We start from the raw sequence: 18,942 nt of genomic DNA, 5'->3' as shown, positions 1-18,942 counted from the left end.
TTATATTATATTATATTATTTTATATTATATTACATTATGTTACATCACATTATATTATATTATATTATATTATATTATATTATATTTTATTATAATAAATTATTTCATGTTATATGCTGCCTCCCACCTCCAAAGACATGCACCTGGAGATAGGCCCCTCCCACCTCCAAAGACATGCACCTGGAGATAGGCCCCTCCCACCTCCAAAAACATGCAACTGGGGATAGGCTCCTCCCACCTCCAAAGACATGCACCTGGAGATAGGCCCCTCCCACCTCCAAAAACATGCAACTGGGGATAGGCTCCTCCCACCTCCAAAGACATGCACCTGGGGATAGGCTCCTCCCACCTCCAAAGACATGCACCTGGGGATAGGCTCCTCCCACCTCCAAAGACATGCACCTTACCGAATCCCTTAGCGGTGATGGACGGCTGGGCAGCGTCTGAAGAGCTGCAGCCTGCCACCGTGGCCCCCACTCCCTCCCCTCTGTTGCAAGTCTCCAGATGTATGTTGTATTATGTATATGTGCTTTGCCATGGAGGTTTTTTCACACTCCAGACTAGAAGCTCAGTCTAGATTGTATTTTTTTCTACTCATCCTTCCCCAGTGTTTGTAACCCTGTACACTGTTTGTTTGTAACCATGTACACTGTTTGTTTGTAACCCTGTACACTGTTTGTTTGTAACCATGTACACTGTTTGTTTGTAACCCTGTACACTGTTTGTTTGTAACCCTGTACACTGTTTGTTTGTAACCCTGTACACTGTTTGTTTGTAACCATGTACACTGTTTGTTTGTAACCCTGTACACTGTTTGTAACCCTGTACACTGTTTGTAACCCTGTACACTGTTTGTAACCCTGTACACTGTTTGTTTGTAACCCTGTACACTGTTTGTAACCCTGTACACTGTTTGTTTGTAACCCTGTACACTGTTTGTTTGTAACCCTGTACACTGTTTGTTTGTAACCCTGTACACTGTTTGTTTGTAACCCTGTACACTGTTTGTAACCCTGTACACTGTTTGTTTGTAACCCTGTACACTGTTTGTAACCCTGTACACTGTTTGTTTGTAACCCTGTACACTGTTTGTAACCCTGTACACTGTTTGTAACCCTGTACACTGTTTGTTTGTAACCCTGTACACTGTTTGTAACCCTGTACACTGTTTGTTTGTAACCCTGTACACTGTTTGTTTGTAACCCTGTACACTGTTTGTAACCCTGTACACTGTTTGTAACCCTGTACACTGTTTGTTTGTAACCCTGTACACTGTTTGTTTGTCTCATCTTCAACGGGTTTGTGCTGAAAACAAAGTTTCCTTGTACTTGTGCAATGACAGTAAAGACCTACCTACCTACCTAGATGTTATTTCACATGATATTATATTATATTACTTCATATCACATTATTTTATAATATATTATATTATATTATATGTTATTTCACATTATATTGTATTATAATATAGCACATTTAAAACAATCCCAGTTGATCTACAGAAAAAAAAATCTATAAAAAAGTAAGAGTGTCAAAAAAACAATGACAGAAATATTAAAACCACATCAGTTTTTCAAAATAAAAGTCCAAAAGAAACATGATGTATTCAGCCATGTGTTATGATTATTGTCACAACATGAATATGAATAGTGTGACATTTACCAGCGAGTCATGAGATCAAAGGTAAATATTATTATTGCTTTCAGTTGAAGGATGACTTTGGATCCACTGAAGTGTGCATGAACATCATCTTCTTGCTCTTTGTGTTGGACTTGAATTATTCTTCTGCTTTCATGTTGGATGAAAGTGTGTGGACTCCTCTTTCAAGCAGGATGACTGTGGGAGTGTGATGGAGCTCCAAGTGGGACTAGATGATTGTGTGATGGAGCTCCAAGTGGGACTACATGATTGTGTGATGGAGCTCCAAGTGGGACTAGATGATTGTGTGATGGAGCTCCAAGTGGGACTAGATGATTGTGTGATGGAGCTCCAAGTGGGACTAGATGATTGTGTGATGGAGCTCCAAGTGGGACTAGATGATTGTGTGATGGAGCTCCAAGTGCTCCTGCTGACTTCAAAGTGCGTGAAGGTCAGCTGCACTCTCCTCATCATGTCAACAAACAACATTGTTCTGCTCAACATTGCTCATAAAACCCTACAAGTCAACAATAATACAAACACACCTTTGTATCAATGTTCTAATAATATTATATTATAATAATATATCATAATATTATAATATTGTTATATAATAATATTATATAATAATATTATTATATCCAAAGACATGCACCTGGAGATAGGTTGATTGGCAACACTAAATGGTCCCTAGTGTGTGAATGTTGTCTATCTGTGTTGGCCCTGTGATGAGGTGGCGACTTGTCCAGGGTGTACCCCGCCTTCTGCCTGAATGCAGCTGAGACAGGCTCCAGCGACCCCCCGCCACCCCAAAAGGGACAAGCGGTAGACAATGGATGGATGGATGAATATTATTGCATAAGATTAGGCCTGTCCAGACTTTTTCAAAATATGCAATATTTACATTTTGTTAATGAGCTTCAACTAATTAATGTTGTTGGAAAATATATGATTTATTTTTAGTAATATTTACGAATTACAACTAATCAACATTGTTGATTGTTGTCTGATCAATACCTTGTGTGTCTGATCAATACATTTTGATTGCGAGACATAAATAATGAGTACAGTAGGGCAGTGTTGTTCAAGACAAGTTGACAGCAATCATTTAGACAAATGTCAATGATTGATTAGACAAATGTCAATGATTGATTAGACAAATGTCAATGATTGATTAGACACATGTCAATGACAAATATATTTGTTTATCATTATCAGTGTTAGCTGTATGCCTAACCTAACCTAATAATATTATCATGTAAACAGTCATATTTTGGTCAGCAAAATCAGAATGTATTTATCATTTATTTGCAGAAACTTCAGGAGGACCTTTTTGGAGTTCCTGCTTGATTGTTTTTCTGTTTGTCAGTGCATTACTTTTATTAACAATATTTCAGAAGAACAATCTGTTCTGAAAAGAGAGGATAAATGTGCATTTTTTTTAATAGCTTTGCTTATTATGTGTGTGCACATTGTGTCCAGCAGGTGGCAGCATAGCGCGTGAAAAGTGGCGCCGCCCAGCAACACTTGGAGGAGAAGAAGAAGAAGAAGAAGAGGAAGAAGAAGAGGAAGAAGAAGAAGAAGAAGAGGAGGAGGAAGAGGAAGACGAAGACGAGGAAGGAATTAGCTGTCATAGAAAGTATTTGGAGTGAAAGAAGGTGTCAACAAAGGTATTTCCAAGTAAACATTATCAGTCAGCGTGTTTACATGTCGCGGTCTTATCGCCAAGTGTGCTTGTTTGTTTAACGTCTCACATTAGCTGCGTGAGCTAATAGTAAACATCATAGCTAAGCTAGCTGCTAACTGTTAGCGCTAAATGTTCGCATTAAGTCCATCTTTGACCAATAAATGTTGCCATTAAGTCCATCTTTGACTAATAAATGTTGGCATTAAGTCCATCTTTGACTAATAAATGTTCGCACTAAGTCCATCTTTGACTAATAAATGTTCGCATTAAGTCCATCTTTGACTAATAAATGTGGTCATTAAGTCTATCTATTACTAATAAATGTTGGCATTAAGTCCATCTTTGACTAATAAATGTTGGCATTAAGTCCATCTTTGACTAATAAATGTTGGCATTAAGTCCATCTTTGACTAATAAATGTTGGCATTAAGTCCATCTTTGACTAATAAATGTTGGCATTAAGTCCATCTTTGACTAATAAATGTTGGCATTAAGTCCATCTTTGACTAATAAATGTTGGCATTAAGTCCATCTTTGACTAATAAATGTTGGCATTAAGTCCATCTTTGACTGTAAACTACCTATGTGTGACCATTCTAACACCTGCACCACTAATGACTGTAAACTAGTTATTAGTCACTATTCTAACACCTGCACCACTAATGACTGTAAACTAGTTATTAGTCACTATTCTAACACCTGCACCACTAATGACTGTAAACTACTTATTAGTCACTATTCTAACACCTGCACCACTAATGACTGTAAACTAGTTACAGGATCATACATTGGTCATATTCAAAGTCCTCGTGTGTCCAGGGACACATTTACTCACTTTATAAACATAATATACATTTTTAAAAAACAAAAGATGTTGTGATGCTAAAAAATATCAACGTAATCATATTAGTATCGACTAGATATGCTACTGTACTTGGTATCATTACAGTGGATGTCAGGTGTAGATCCACCCATGGCATTTGTTTACATTGTGATGCCGGTGAGCTAAGGTGTGTAGTGAAGCATGTTTAGCTATTCCTTGTCCTCCAATGATAATGATACTTGTAAGAAACATACTTTATTTGTCACCATGGAGACCAGGATTAGTGATTTAGAAGTAGTTAAAACACTGTGGGTGGATGTTAGCTGCTAGCTAGCTAGCCATGTCTTAAAGCACCTCTTCCTGAGTGTTATAACTTCACCTTTATCTTTACTTTTTACACCTACATGTGTCCATTCTCCCTTTTCTGTCTACACACTGTGTCTGCTTGTAAGTACTCTGTGTGTGTGAACACGCTCCTCCGCTTGTAAACCAGCAATGTCACCACGTGACGACGCACTGTCATGGCCGTTAAAAACAAAGAAATATGTGGAACAGGTACTTTCCAAACAGAGTATAGTAGTGTTTTTGATTGATTAGTACTGCAATACTGTACCAGTAGTGGTATATGTACAACCCTAGTGTGTATAGTACTGCAATACTGTACCAGTAGTGGTATATGTACAACCCTGGTGTGTGTGTGTATAGTACTGCAATACTGTACCAGTAGTGGTATATGTACAACCCTAGTGTGTGTGTGTGTATAGTACTGCAATACTGTACCAGTAGTGGTATATGTACAACCCTAGTGTGTATAGTACTGCAATACTGTACCAGTAGTGGTATATGTACAACCCTAGTGTGTATAGTACTGCAATACTGTACCAGTAGTGGTATATGTACAACTCTAGTGTGTGTGTGTATAGTACTGCAATACTGTACCAGTAGTGGTATATGTACAACCCTAGTGTGTATAGTACTGCAATACTGTACCAGTAGTGGTATATGTACAACTCTAGTGTGTGTGTGTATAGTACTGCAATACTGTACCAGTAGTGGTATATGTACAACCCTAGTGTGTATAGTACTGCAATACTGTACCAGTAGTGGTATATGTACAACTCTAGTGTGTGTGTGTATAGTACTGCAATACTGTACCAGTAGTGGTATATGTACAACTCTAGTGTGTGTGTGTATAGTACTGCAATACTGTACCAGTAGTGGTATATGTACAACCCTAGTGTGTGTGGGTGTGTATTTGCCAGGATGAGCACCTGTGACTGAACAACATGCCTGCTGTGTCCACTGGAGCCAAGGACTTGTACTTGTCCACTAACCTGGGAGAGCTCAACAAGAAGGCTGAAGTCAAGGCAGACAAGATCAGCACAAGAAAGTCTGTGACACCCTTCAATCTATACATGGAACACTGTACATATGTTCACACATCAATGTACTGTACATATGTTCACACATCAATGTACTGTACATATATGTATATTGACATAACACTGTACATATGTTCAGACATGAATGTACTGTACATATATGTATATTGACATAACACTGTACATATGTTCAGACATGAATGTACTGTACATATATGTATATTGACATAACACTGTACATATGTTCAGACATGAATGTACTGTACATATATGTATATTGACATAACACTGTACATATGTTCAGACATGAATGTACTGTACATATATGTATATTGACATAACACTACATATGTTCAGTTATGTTCAGACATGAATGTACTGTACATATATGTATATTGACATAACACTGTACATATGTTCACACATCAATGTACTGTACATATATGTATATTGACATAACACTGTACATATGTTCAGACATGAATGTACTGTACATATATGTATATTGACATAACACTGTACATATGTTCAGACATGAATGTACTGTACATATATGTATATTGACATAACTACATATGTTCAGTTATGTTCAGACATGAATGTACTGTACATATATGTATATTGACATAACACTGTACATATGTTCAGACATGAATGTACTGTACATATATGTATATTGACATAACACTGTACATATGTTCAGACATGAATGTACTGTACATATATGTATATTGACATAACACTGTACATATGTTCAGTTATGTTCAGAGCGCCTGCAAACTGTTCAAGGCAGCAGAGGAGTGTCGCCTGGAGAGAGACGAGGAGAAAGCTTACATCTTCTACATGAAGTACCTGACCGTGTACGACCTGCTGAAGAAGAGAGCAGACTTCAAGCAGCAGTCGGTACGACCTTTCACCTTTTGACCTTGAAGCCCAGGACACATGAAGTGTGTGCGTGACCTGTTGATGATAACCATGTATGTTAGCTTGCTAGCTAGCCTGAATGCTAACAGGAAAACAAGACACATTAAAAAAGGGCACTAACTAAAATCTTCACATTGTAGTCAAGTGGAAACAGGTGGAGGTGTCTTCACATTGTAGTCAAGTGGAAACAGGTGGAGGTGTCTTCACATTGTAGTCAAGTGGAAACAGGTGGAGGTGTCTTCACATTGTAGTCAAGTGTCAAGTGGAAACAGGTGGAGGTGTCTTCACATTGTAGTCAAGTGTCAAGTGGAAACAGGTGGAGGTGTCTTCACATTGTAGTCAAGTGTCAAGTGGAAACAGGTGGAGGTGTCTTCACATTGTAGTCAAGTGTCAAGTGGAAACAGGTGGAGGTGTCTTCACATTGTAGTCAAGTGTCAAGTGGAAACAGGTGGAGGTGTCTTCACATTGTAGTCAAGTGGAAACAGGTGGAGGTGTCTTCACATTGTAGTCAAGTGTCAAGTGGAAACAGGTGGAGGTGTCTTCACATTGTAGTCAAGTGGAAACAGGTGGAGGTGTCTTCACATTGTAGTCAAGTGTCAAGTGGAAACAGGTGGAGGTGTCTTCACATTGTAGTCAAGTGTCAAGTGGAAACAGGTGGAGGTGTCTTCACATTGTAGTCAAGTGGAAACAGGTGGAGGTGTCTTCACATTGTAGTCAAGTGGAAACAGGTGGAGGTGTCTTCACATTGTAGTCAAGTGGAAACAGGTGGAGGTGTCTTCACATTGTAGTCAAGTGGAAACAGGTGGAGGTGTCTTCACATTGTAGTCAAGTGGAAACAGGTGGAGGTGTCTTCACATTGTAGTCAAGTGGAAACAGGTGGAGGTGTCTTCACATTGTAGTCAAGTGGAAACAGGTGGAGGTGTCTTCACATTGTAGTCAAGTGGAAACAGGTGGAGGTGTCTTCACATTGTAGTCAAGTGGAAACAGGTGGAGGTGTCTTCACATTGTAGTCAAGTGGAAACAGGTGGAGGTGTCTTCACATTGTAGTCAAGTGGAAACAGGTGGAGGTGTCTTCACGTTGTAGTCAAGTGGAAACAGGTGGAGGTGTCTTCACATTGTAGTAAAGTGTCAAGTGGAAACAGGTGGAGGTGTCTTCACATTGTAGTCAAGTGGAAACAGGTGGAGGTGTCTTCACATTGTAGTAAAGTGTCAAGTGGAAACAGGTGGAGGTGTCTTCACGTTGTAGTCAAGTGGAAACAGGTGGAGGTGTCTTCACATTGTAGTCAAGTGGAAACAGGTGGAGGTGTCTTCACATTGTAGTCAAGTGGAAACAGGTGGAGGTGTCTTCACATTGTAGTCAAGTGGAAACAGGTGGAGGTGTCTTCACATTGTAGTCAAGTGGAAACAGGTGGAGGTGTCTTCACATTGTAGTCAAGTGGAAACAGGTGGAGGTGTCTTCACATTGTAGTAAAGTGTCAAGTGGAAACAGGTGGAGGTGTCTTCACGTTGTAGTCAAGTGGAAACAGGTGGAGGTGTCTTCACATTGTAGTCAAGTGGAAACAGGTGGAGGTGTCTTCACATTGTAGTCAAGTGGAAACAGGTGGAGGTGTCTTCACATTGTAGTCATGTGGAAACAGGTGGAGGTGTCTTCACATTGTAGTCAAGTGGAAACAGGTGGAGGTGTCTTCACATTGTAGTCAAGTGGAAACAGGTGGAGGTGTCTTCACATTGTAGTCAAGTGGAAACAGGTGGAGGTGTCTTCACATTGTAGTCAAGTGGAAACAGGTGGAGGTGTCTTCACATTGTAGTCAAGTGGAAACAGGTGGAGGTGTCTTCACATTGTAGTCAAGTGGAAACAGGTGGAGGTGTCTTCACATTGTAGTAAAGTGTCAAGTGGAAACAGGTGGAGGTGTCTTCACATTGTAGTCAAGTGTCAAGTGGAAACAGGTGGAGGTGTCTTCACATTGTAGTAAAGTGTCAAGTGGAAACAGGTGGAGGTGTCTTCACATTGTAGTAAAGTGTCAAGTTGAAACAGGTGGAGGTGTCTTCACATTGTAGTCAAGTTGAAACAGGTGGAGGTGTCTTCACATTGTAGTAGAGTGGAAACAGGTGGAGGTGTCTTCACATTGTAGTCAAGTGTCAAGTTGAAACAGGTGGAGGTGTCTTCACATTGTAGTCAAGTGTCAAGTGGAAACAGGTGGAGGTGTCTTCACATTGTAGTCAAGTGTCAAGTTGAAACAGGTGGAGGTGTCTTCACATTGTAGTCAAGTGTCAAGTGGAAACAGGTGGAGGTGTCTTCACATTGTAGTCAAGTGTCAAGTTGAAACAGGTGGAGGTGTCTTCACATTGTAGTCAAGTGGAAACAGGTGGAGGTGTCTTCACATTGTAGTAAAGTGTCAAGTGGAAACAGGTGGAGGTGTCTTCACATTGTAGTCAAGTGTCAAGTTGAAACAGGTGGAGGTGTCTTCACATTGTAGTCAAGTGTCAAGTTGAAACAGGTGGAGGTGTCTTCACATTGTAGTCAAGTGTCAAGTGGAAACAGGTGGAGGTGTCTTCACATTGTAGTCAAGTGTCAAGTTGAAACAGGTGGAGGTGTCTTCACATTGTAGTCAAGTGTCAAGTGGAAACAGGTGGAGGTGTCTTCACATTGTAGTCAAGTGTCAAGTTGAAACAGGTGGAGGTGTCTTCACATTGTAGTCAAGTGTCAAGTGGAAACAGGTGGAGGTGTCTTCACATTGTAGTCAAGTGTCAAGTTGAAACAGGTGGAGGTGTCTTCACATTGTAGTAAAGTGTCAAGTGGAAACAGGTGGAGGTGTCTTCACATTGTAGTCAAGTGTCAAGTGGAAACAGGTGGAGGTGTCTTCACATTGTAGTCAAGTGTCAAGTGGAAACAGGTGGAGGTGTCTTCACATTGTAGTCAAGTGTCAAGTGGAAACAGGTGGAGGTGTCTTCACATTGTAGTCAAGTGTCAAGTGGAAACAGGTGGAGGTGTCTTCACATTGTAGTCAAGTGTCAAGTGGAAACAGGTGGAGGTGTCTTCACATTGTAGTCAAGTGTCAAGTGGAAACAGGTGGAGGTGTCTTCACATTGTAGTCAAGTGTCAAGTGGAAACAGGTGGAGGTGTCTTCACATTGTAGTAAAGTGTCAAGTGGAAACAGGTGGAGGTGTCTTCACATTGTAGTCAAGTGTCAAGTGGAAACAGGTGGAGGTGTCTTCACATTGTAGTCAAGTGTCAAGTGGAAACAGGTGGAGGTGTCTTCACATTGTAGTCAAGTGTCAAGTGGAAACAGGTGGAGGTGTCTTCACATTGTAGTCAAGTGTCAAGTGGAAACAGGTGGAGGTGTCTTCACATTGTAGTAAAGTGTCAAGTGGAAACAGGTGGAGGTGTCTTCACATTGTAGTCAAGTGTCAAGTGGAAACAGGTGGAGGTGTCTTCACATTGTAGTAAAGTGTCAAGTGGAAACAGGTGGAGGTGTCTTCAACAGGAAGTGAAGTCATGTGATGCCACATAAAGCAGAAAGCAACTAAAATGATGTAATTTGCATTTTCTAAAACAATCAACAGATGACAATGGAAGAAGATAAGTGATAGTTTCATAAAGAAAGAATGAGGCTCTTACAAAGCCAGAAGACTATTTCATGTTTCCTCCGCCAAGAAAGTCTGTATTTATTACGAAAGTACAACTTGGTTAAAAGATTTGAGTGTGAGTATAAGTACTTTTGAGTGTGATAATAAAGGTATCTCTGATCATTCTGTTGACAATCAATTGATTTGGCCATTTTCTTAATTGTTTTGGTTGTGTACATTTGAGAGTCCTTAACAGAGACACCACCTGTTTGTTGTGTACATTTGAGAGTCCTTAACAGAGATACCACCTGTTGGTTGTGTACATTTGAGAGTCCTTAACAGAGACACCACCCGTTGGTTGTGTACATTTGAGAGTCCTTAACAGAGACACCACCTGTTGGTTGTGTACATTTGAGAGTCCTTAACAGAGACACCACCCGTTGGTTGTGTACATTTGAGAGTCCTTAACAGAGACACCACCTGTTGGTTGTGTACATTTGAGAGTCCTTAACAGAGATACCACCTGTTGGTTGTGTACATTTGAGAGTCCTTAACAGAGACACCACCTGTTGGTTGTGTACATTTGAGAGTCCTTAACAGAGACACCACCTGTTGGTTGTGTACATTTGAGAGTCCTTAACAGAGACACCACCTGTTGGTTGTGTACATTTGAGAGTCATTAACAGACACCACCTGTTTCATTGCTTTTGCTTGTGATTGGAATCAGCTTCAACAGACAGTGTATAGCAATCAATCAGTCAAAGTCTATTTATATAGCCCTTCATCACAAATGTAAATGGTAAATGGTTATACTTGTATGGAGCTTTTCTACCTTTTTAAGGAACTCAAAGCGCTTTGACACTATTTCCACATTCACACACACATGTCTCAAAGGGCTGCACAAGCCACAACCACACCCTCGGCTCAGGTCCCACATCAGGGCAAGAAATAACTCAACCCAATGGGATACAAATATTACATATATCTTTGTTTTATTCAAGGCTTTACATTCCAATTTCAATGTTAAAACATCCAAGAAATACATGTTTATTGCATTTGAAAGGGAATATTATGAACATTATTGTCATCATCAGTGGTTATTTTGCTCTGGAAATAGGTGAATATCATTTGTAGGTGAACAAAATGTGTTTGTGAATTGACTCCAAAGGAATACTACATGACCATGCTGGGCACCAACAACTTCAAGAAAGCCATTGAAGAAGCAGAGAAGCTGGCCGAAAGCCTCAAACTCAGGTCAGAACCTTCTTTGTTGCTAGGACCACCTTCTAAGTTGTAGACTTGTGAACAGGTATGAGGAAGTGTTCCTAGGACCACCTTCTAAGTTGTAGACTTGTGAACAGGTATGAGGAAGTGTTGCTAGGACCACCTTCTAAGTTGTAGACTTGTGAACAGGTATGAGGAAGTGTTGCTAGGACCACCTTCTAAGTTGTAGACTTGTGAACAGGTATGAGGAAGTGTTGCTAGGACCACCTTCTAAGTTGTAGACTTGTGAACAGGTATGAGGAAGTGTTGCTAGGACCACCTTCTAAGTTGTAGACTTGTGAACAGGTATGAGGAAGTGTTGCTAGGACCACCTTCTAAGTTGTAGACTTGTGAACAGGTATGAGGAAGTGTTGCTAGGACCACCTTCTAAGTTGTAGACTTGTGAACAGGTATGAGAAAGTGTTGCTAGGACCACCTTCTAAGTTGTAGACTTGTGAACAAGTATGAGGAAGTGTTCCTAGGACCACCTTCTAAGTTGTAGACTTGTGAACAGGTATGAGGAAGTGTTGCTAGGACCACCTTCTAAGTTGTAAACTTGTGAACAGGTATGAGGAAGTGTTGCTAGGACCACCTTCTAAGTTGTAGACTTGTGAACAGGTATGAGGAAGTGTTGCTAGGACCACCTTCTAAGTTGTAGACTTGTGAACAGGTATGAGGAAGTATTGCTAGGACCACCTTCTAAGTTGTAGACTTGTGAACAGGTATGAGGAAGTGTTGCTAGGACCACCTTCTAAGTTGTAGACTTGTGAACAGGTATGAGAAAGTGTTGCTAGGACCACCTTCTAAGTTGTAGACTTGTGAACAGGTATGAGGAAGTGTTGCTAGGACCACCTTCTAAGTTGTAGACTTGTGAACAGGTATGAGGAAGTGTTGCTAGGACCACCTTCTAAGTTGTAGACTTGTGAACAGGTATGAGAAAGTGTTGCTAGGACCACCTTCTAAGTTGTAGACTTGTGAACAGGTATGAGGAAGTGTTGCTAGGACCACCTTCTAAGTTGTAGACTTGTGAACAGGTATGAGAAAGTGTTGCTAGGACCACCTTCTAAGTTGTAGACTTGTGAACAGGTATGATGAAGTGTTGCTAGGACCACCTTCTAAGTTGTAGACTTGTGAACAGGTATGAGAAAGTGTTGCTAGGACCACCTTCTAAGTTGTAGACTTGTGAACAGGTATGAGGAAGTGTTGCTAGGACCACCTTCTAAGTTGTAGACTTGTGAACAGGTATGAGAAAGTGTTGCTAGGACCACCTTCTAAGTTGTAGACTTGTGAACAGGTATGAGGAAGTGTTGCTAGGACCACCTTCTAAGTTGTAGACTTGTGAACAGGTATGAGGAAGTGTTGCTAGGACCACCTTCTAAGTTGTAGACTTGTGAACAGGTATGAGGAAGTGTTGCTAGGACCACCTTCTAAGTTGTAGACTTGTGAACAGGTATGAGGAAGTGTTGCTAGGACCACCTTCTAAGTTGTAGACTTGTGAACAGGTATGAGGAAGTGTTGCTAGGACCACCTTCTAAGTTGTAGACTTGTGAACAGGTATGAGGAAGTGTTGCTAGGACCACCTTCTAAGTTGTAGACTTGTGAACAGGTATGAGGAAGTGTTGCTAGGACCACCTTCTAAGTTGTAGACTTGTGAACAGGTATGAGGAAGTGTTGCTAGGACCACCTTCTAAGTTGTAGACTTGTGAACAGGTATGAGGAAGTGGAAGTCAGGAAGAAGTTGGAAGAAAAGGAGCGACAAGAGGAGAAAAGGAGAAAGGAAGAAATCAGCGAGAAAGATGGCAGTGGAGGTTCTCCAAAGTGCTCCTCAGCAAACAATAAGGTAGTGAAAACCACTTTATTTGTTATTGTGCATGTATATTCTTATCTGTTGTTATTGTGCATGTATATACTTATCTGTTGTTATTGTGCATGTATATACTTATCTGTTGTTATTGTGCATGTATATTCTTATCTGTTGTTATTGTGCATGTATATTCTTATCTGTTGTTATTGTGCATGTATATTCTTATCTGTTGTTATTGTGCAAGAATATTCTTATCTGTTGTTATTGTGCATGTATATTCTTATCTGTTGTTATTGTGCATGTATATTCTTATCTGTTGTTATTGTGCATGTATATTCTTATCTGTTATTGTGCATGTATATTCTTATCTGTTGTTATTGTGCATGTATATTCTTATCTGTTGTTATTGTGCATGTATATTCTTATCTGTTGTTACATACGTACCTCATTATTCAAGTCAATATGACTTAAGCATGGATCCTACTCATGTCTGAACATTTGTAGTGAAATATTGGTGAACCTAAGCTCCATTCTTGTGACTGCCAGGTGAAAGCAGAAGAAGACGAGCTGAAGAATGTATCTTCAAAAGGTAAATGATGTAGTAACCTGCTACATTTACATCAGAAATATTTGGACTCGGGGGCCACATTGAGAGAAAAAATGTGTCTGGGGGGCCAATGTGTATAAATGTTATACACACATTTAGATGTACAGTATGTGTGTATAAATCTTATATGCACATTTAGATGTACAGTATGTGTGTATAAATGTTATATACACATTTAGATGTACAATATGTGTGTATAAATGTTATATACACATTTAGATGTACAGTAGTGTGTGTATAAATGTTATACACACATTAAGATGTACAGTATGTGTGTGTAAATGATATATACACATTTAGATGTGTGTGTTTGGGTCCCTTTTTTTCCAGGAACACTAATACCAAAAGTCACAATGTCCCATAGAGTTCTAAAAAAGTTATGACAGACCACCTCAAAAAAACGGAACGGAATTTTAAATTTTTTTACAGAATGGGACACCCACAATGTACATGAAAATAAAGAAAGAGGGATTTACAATATTAACGATGAACAATAAAACACTGAATATTAACAACATATGAACGTTGCTCCTCCATATACTGTACATATTTTACTATCAAGCAAAACAGGACAAAAATGTAACAAACAGCAAAATATGAATGCAAAGGGTAATAAACACCTACAATATCATATATATATCAGCAGCACGGTGGACCAGGGGTTAGTGCATGTGCCTCACAATACGAAGGTCCTGAGTAGTCCTGAGTTCAATCCCGGGCTCGGGATCTTTCTGTGTGGAGTTTGCATGTTCTCCCCGTGACTGCATGGGTTCCCTCCGGGTACTCTGGCTTCTTCTCACCTCCAAAGACATGCACCTGGGGATAGGCCCCGCCCACCTCCAAAGACATGCACCTGGGGATAGGCCCCGCCCACCTCCAAAGACATGCACCTGGGGATAGGCCCCTCCCACCTCCAAAGACATGCACCTGGGGATAGGCCCCGCCCACCTCCAAAGACATGCACCTGGGGATAGGCCCCTCCCACCTCCAAAGACATGCACCTGGGGATAGGTTGATTGACAACACTAAATGGTCCCTAGTGTGTGAATGTTGTCTGTCTATCTGTGTTGGCCCTGGGATGAGGTGGCGACTTGTCCAGGGTGTACCCCGCCTTCCGCCCGAATGCAGCTGAGATAGGCGCCAGCACCCCCCGCGACCCCAAAAGGGACAAGCGGTAGAAAATGGATGGATGGAATATGATATATTATCACTTTTATGCAGAACTTTGTTGTAAAAATGTGCTTCTGCATGTGTTCCTGAAACACGTGTTTGGGGCTGTCTGCTCTGAAAACACTCTGCTTTGTTCCTGGTCTGAGCTGCTGTGACCTAGTTTACCCGAATAACTCCTAGAACACTCAAAAGTGCAGATTTCAAGCATTGAAATACTTTGTATAGTTCAAGACTGACGGTCATTTAAAAACAGCACCGCACATCATAATGGAAAATACACTTTTGATGTTAAAGGTTTAAAAAGATTATGTAGAACGTCCGGCTGGCCAGATTAAAAGTCTTAATGGGCCTCATGTGTATTTTGCCCAGGTGTGATCTAGATGGTCTGTGTCACTGCAATAATACCTGCATGTGTTTGTGCAGCAGTGCCTGCTGGGGCCATCACCGCTGAGAAACTGTTCCACATGATGAAGGACCAGATGATTACTGTCATTGTCATGGACGCTCGCACACATGCTGACTTTCAGGAGTCTCACATTCAGGTTCCATCACAGGCCTGCATCAGTGTGCCTCAGGAAGCCATCAGTCCAGGGTACCTGACTTCAAATATGCATTTATATATTCATATACAATTATATATATACATGTACCTTTATATATTCATATACGTTTATATATACATGTACATTATATATTCATATACGTTTATATATACATGTACATTATATATTCATATACATTTATATATACATGTACATTTATATATACATGTACGTTTATATATTCATATACGTTTATATATACATGTATGTTTATATATATACAGTACATGTACATTTATATATACATGTACATTATATATTCATATACGTTTATATATACATGTACGTTTATATATACATGTACATATATATTCATATACGTTTATATATACATGTACATTATATATACATGTACTTTATATATACGTTCATATATACATGTACATTATATATATTCATATACATGTTAGCCTTCTTACAAACGATACCATGGTACATGCATCAGTGTGCCTCAGGAAGCCATCAGTCCAGGTATCTGACTTGAACAATACATTTATTTATATATATATATATATATATATATATATATATATATATATATATATATATATATATATATATATATATATATATATATATACTACCGTTCAAAAGTTTGGGGTCACCCAAACAATTTTGTGGAATAGCCTTCATTTCTAAGAACAAGAATAGACTGTCGAGTTTCAGATGAAAGTTCACTTTTTCTGGCCATTTTGAGCGTTTAATTGACCCCACAAATGTGATGCTCCAGAAACTCAATCTGCTCAAAGGAAGGTCAGTTTTGTAGCTTCTGTAACGAGCTAAAGTGTTTTCAGATGTGTGAACATGATTGCACAAGGGTTTTCTAATCATCAATTAGCCTTCTGAGCCAATGAGCAAACACATTGTACCATTAGAACACTGGAGTGATAGTTGCTGGAAATGGGCCTCTATACACCTACATAGATATTGCACCAAAAAGCAGACATTTGCAGCTAGAATAGTCATTTAACACATTAGCAATGTATAGAGTGTATTTCTTTCAAGAAGACTAGTTTAAAGTTATCTTCATTGAAAAGTACAGTGCTTTTCCTTCAAAAAGAAGGACATTTACATGTGACCCCAAACTTTTGAACGGTAGTGTATATATATATAATGAATGATCTTTATTTGTCATTGTGCATGTACAGGTACAGGTCCAACGAAATTTAGGTTGCTTCCCTAAGGTGCTTTGTATTTTAAAAAAAAGAAGAAACCACACAATATACAGAAACACCACAATATACACAATATGCAATATACAATGTGGCCTAAGACCACTCTAAGTGGCAATGTAAAAAGAACGAGACAATAAAAAGTATAAAGTGACAAGTAAACTGACTAGAGGAGTAATGCTGGTTCCCAGTGTGCTGAGGGAGTGGGAGTCAGCATTTCCTACCTCCTATGCTGTGCATATATATATATATATATATATATATATATTAGTGGGGCAAAAAAGTATTTAGTCAGCCACCAATTGTTAAAGTAGCAATGATTGTCACACACACACTAGGTGTGGTGAAATTTGTCCTCTGCATTTGACCCATCCTCCTGTTCACCCCCTGGGAGGGGAGGTGAGGGGAGCAGTGAGCAGCAACAGTAGCTGCGCCCGGGAATCATTTTTGGTGATTTTGACCCCCAATTCCAACTGTTGATGATGAGTGCCAAGCAGGGAGGTAAAGGCTCCCATTTTTATAGTCTTTGGTATGACTCGGCCGGGGTTTGAACTCACGACCTACCGATCTCAGGGCGGACACTCTAACCACAAGGCCACTGAGCAGGTTGTGCAATTGTGCAAGTTGTCCCACATAAAAATATGTCATTTTCATCATAGCTAGCATTTTGAATGAATGAATTGGTAAATTCCTCTGTAAAAGAAGTATTTGGTCACCTACGAACAAGCAAGATTTCACAGACCTGTAACTTCTTCTTTAAGAAGGTCCTCTGTCCTCACTGGTTATCTGTATTAATGTTTGGCCTGGGTGTCAGTATATAAGACACCTGTCTACAACCTCCACTGTGGCCAAGACCAAAGAGCTTTCAAAGGACACCAGAAACAACTTTGTAGACCTGCACTGAATCTGCAGCTTGGTGTGAAGAAATCAACTGTGGGAGCGATTATCAGAAAATGGAAGACATACAATAGCACTGATAATCTCATTCCATCTGGGGCTCCATGCAAGATCTCACCCCGATCAGGATGATCACAAGAAGGGTGAGCAAAATCCCAGAATCCCACGGGGGACCTAGTGAATGACCTGCAGAGACCAAAGTACCACACTCGGTACTCCAATCCTGCAGTTTCCCCCTGCTTAAGGCACAGTACAGGTCCAGGCCCGTATGAAGTCTGCTAGAGAGCATGTGGATGATCCAGAAGAGTAGATTAAGATTCAAGATGCACTGGGTCACACAGCTCCAACAATCCATGAAAAATCTTGAAAATAAGTTGACATCCATCCAGCAGAGCAACATCTTCAAACTGCCGGATCATTTTTGTGATTTTGGACTTGTTGGAGACTTTTTGTTGACATGTGCTTCAATGCACTGACACACCATCAATACTGGATTGCCTGGAACCTGAAAGTATTCCGAAAGATCACCTGAATTCTGAAAGTACTTTCATCACTAAGAAGTTAGCAGAAGAAATGGAAGAGGTGAAAAGGTCTCTGAATTTCATGTCAGAGGAACTGAGCAAAGTAGTAAAACAGCAAATGGGCCTTCTGGATTGAACTGATGAACTTAAGCAGCTGAAGGCAATAATCAAAGACAACGACAAGAAGATTGAAGAGCTCGAAAGAAGAGTGGAAGATCTGGAGCAGAACTCCAGGATGGACAACCTGGTGATTTCTGGCCTTTAGACAAGCCACCGCTCCTATGCACCGATCACAGCAGGTGAAGATGCACCAACATGGATCACAGCAGGTGAAGATGCACCAACATGGATCACAGCAGGTGAAGATGCACCAACATGGATCACAGCAGGTGAAGATGCACCAACATGGATCACAGCAGGTGAAGATGCACCAACATGGATCACAGCAGGTGAAGATGCACCAACATGGATCACAGCAGGTGAAGATGCACCAACATGGATCACAGCAGGTGGTAAGGAGGGAGAAGATGCACCAAGAGGTGAACTGCACATGCTTGAGCAGAAAGTCATCAACTTCTTCAACAAAGGAATTCCTGTATGCAGTTGAAGTATAGCTGCATGCCACACCATTCCACTGAAACTACACATATAGCTGCATGCCACACCATTCCACTGAAACTACACATATAGCTGCATGCCACACCATTCCACTGAAACTACACATATAGCTGCATGCCACACCATTCCACTGAAACTACACATATAGCTGCATGCCACAAATGAGAGTGAACGTAAATGAGAGTGAACGTAAATGAGAGTGAACATAAATGAGAGTGTACGTAAATGAGAGTGTATGTAAATGAGAGTGTACGTAAATGAGAGTG

The 18,942-nt window shown here is 40.2% G+C and overlaps 1 protein-coding gene across 2 annotated transcripts in view; it reads left to right on the top strand.

The window, feature by feature from the left end:
• The first annotated feature begins 3,174 nt into the window (after positions 1–3,174).
• The window catches only part of LOC133640660 (ubiquitin carboxyl-terminal hydrolase 8-like), a 38,853-nt gene continuing 23,085 nt past the window's right edge, over positions 3,175–18,942 (top strand). Inside the window, exons 1-7 of one of the 2 annotated variants that reach the window (XM_062034221.1) lie at positions 3,175–3,309; positions 5,412–5,539; positions 6,290–6,434; positions 11,191–11,276; positions 12,996–13,125; positions 13,636–13,678; positions 15,293–15,458. In XM_062034221.1, the coding sequence (XP_061890205.1) occupies positions 5,436–5,539; positions 6,290–6,434; positions 11,191–11,276; positions 12,996–13,125; positions 13,636–13,678; positions 15,293–15,458 (674 nt within the window). In that variant the 5' untranslated portion in view covers positions 3,175–3,309; positions 5,412–5,435. Of the gene's footprint in view, positions 3,310–5,411; positions 5,540–6,289; positions 6,435–11,190; positions 11,277–12,995; positions 13,126–13,635; positions 13,679–15,289; positions 15,459–18,942 lie in introns of both variants that reach the window. The other variant, XM_062034212.1, reaches the window with a different exon arrangement.

This window comes from Entelurus aequoreus, linkage group LG02 (genome assembly GCF_033978785.1).
Source record: "Entelurus aequoreus isolate RoL-2023_Sb linkage group LG02, RoL_Eaeq_v1.1, whole genome shotgun sequence".
In the NCBI taxonomy this organism is placed as follows: domain Eukaryota; kingdom Metazoa; phylum Chordata; class Actinopteri; order Syngnathiformes; family Syngnathidae; genus Entelurus; species Entelurus aequoreus.
The sequence above is the reverse complement of the archived record's forward strand: the minus strand, read 5'-3'. Positions and strand labels throughout refer to the sequence as shown.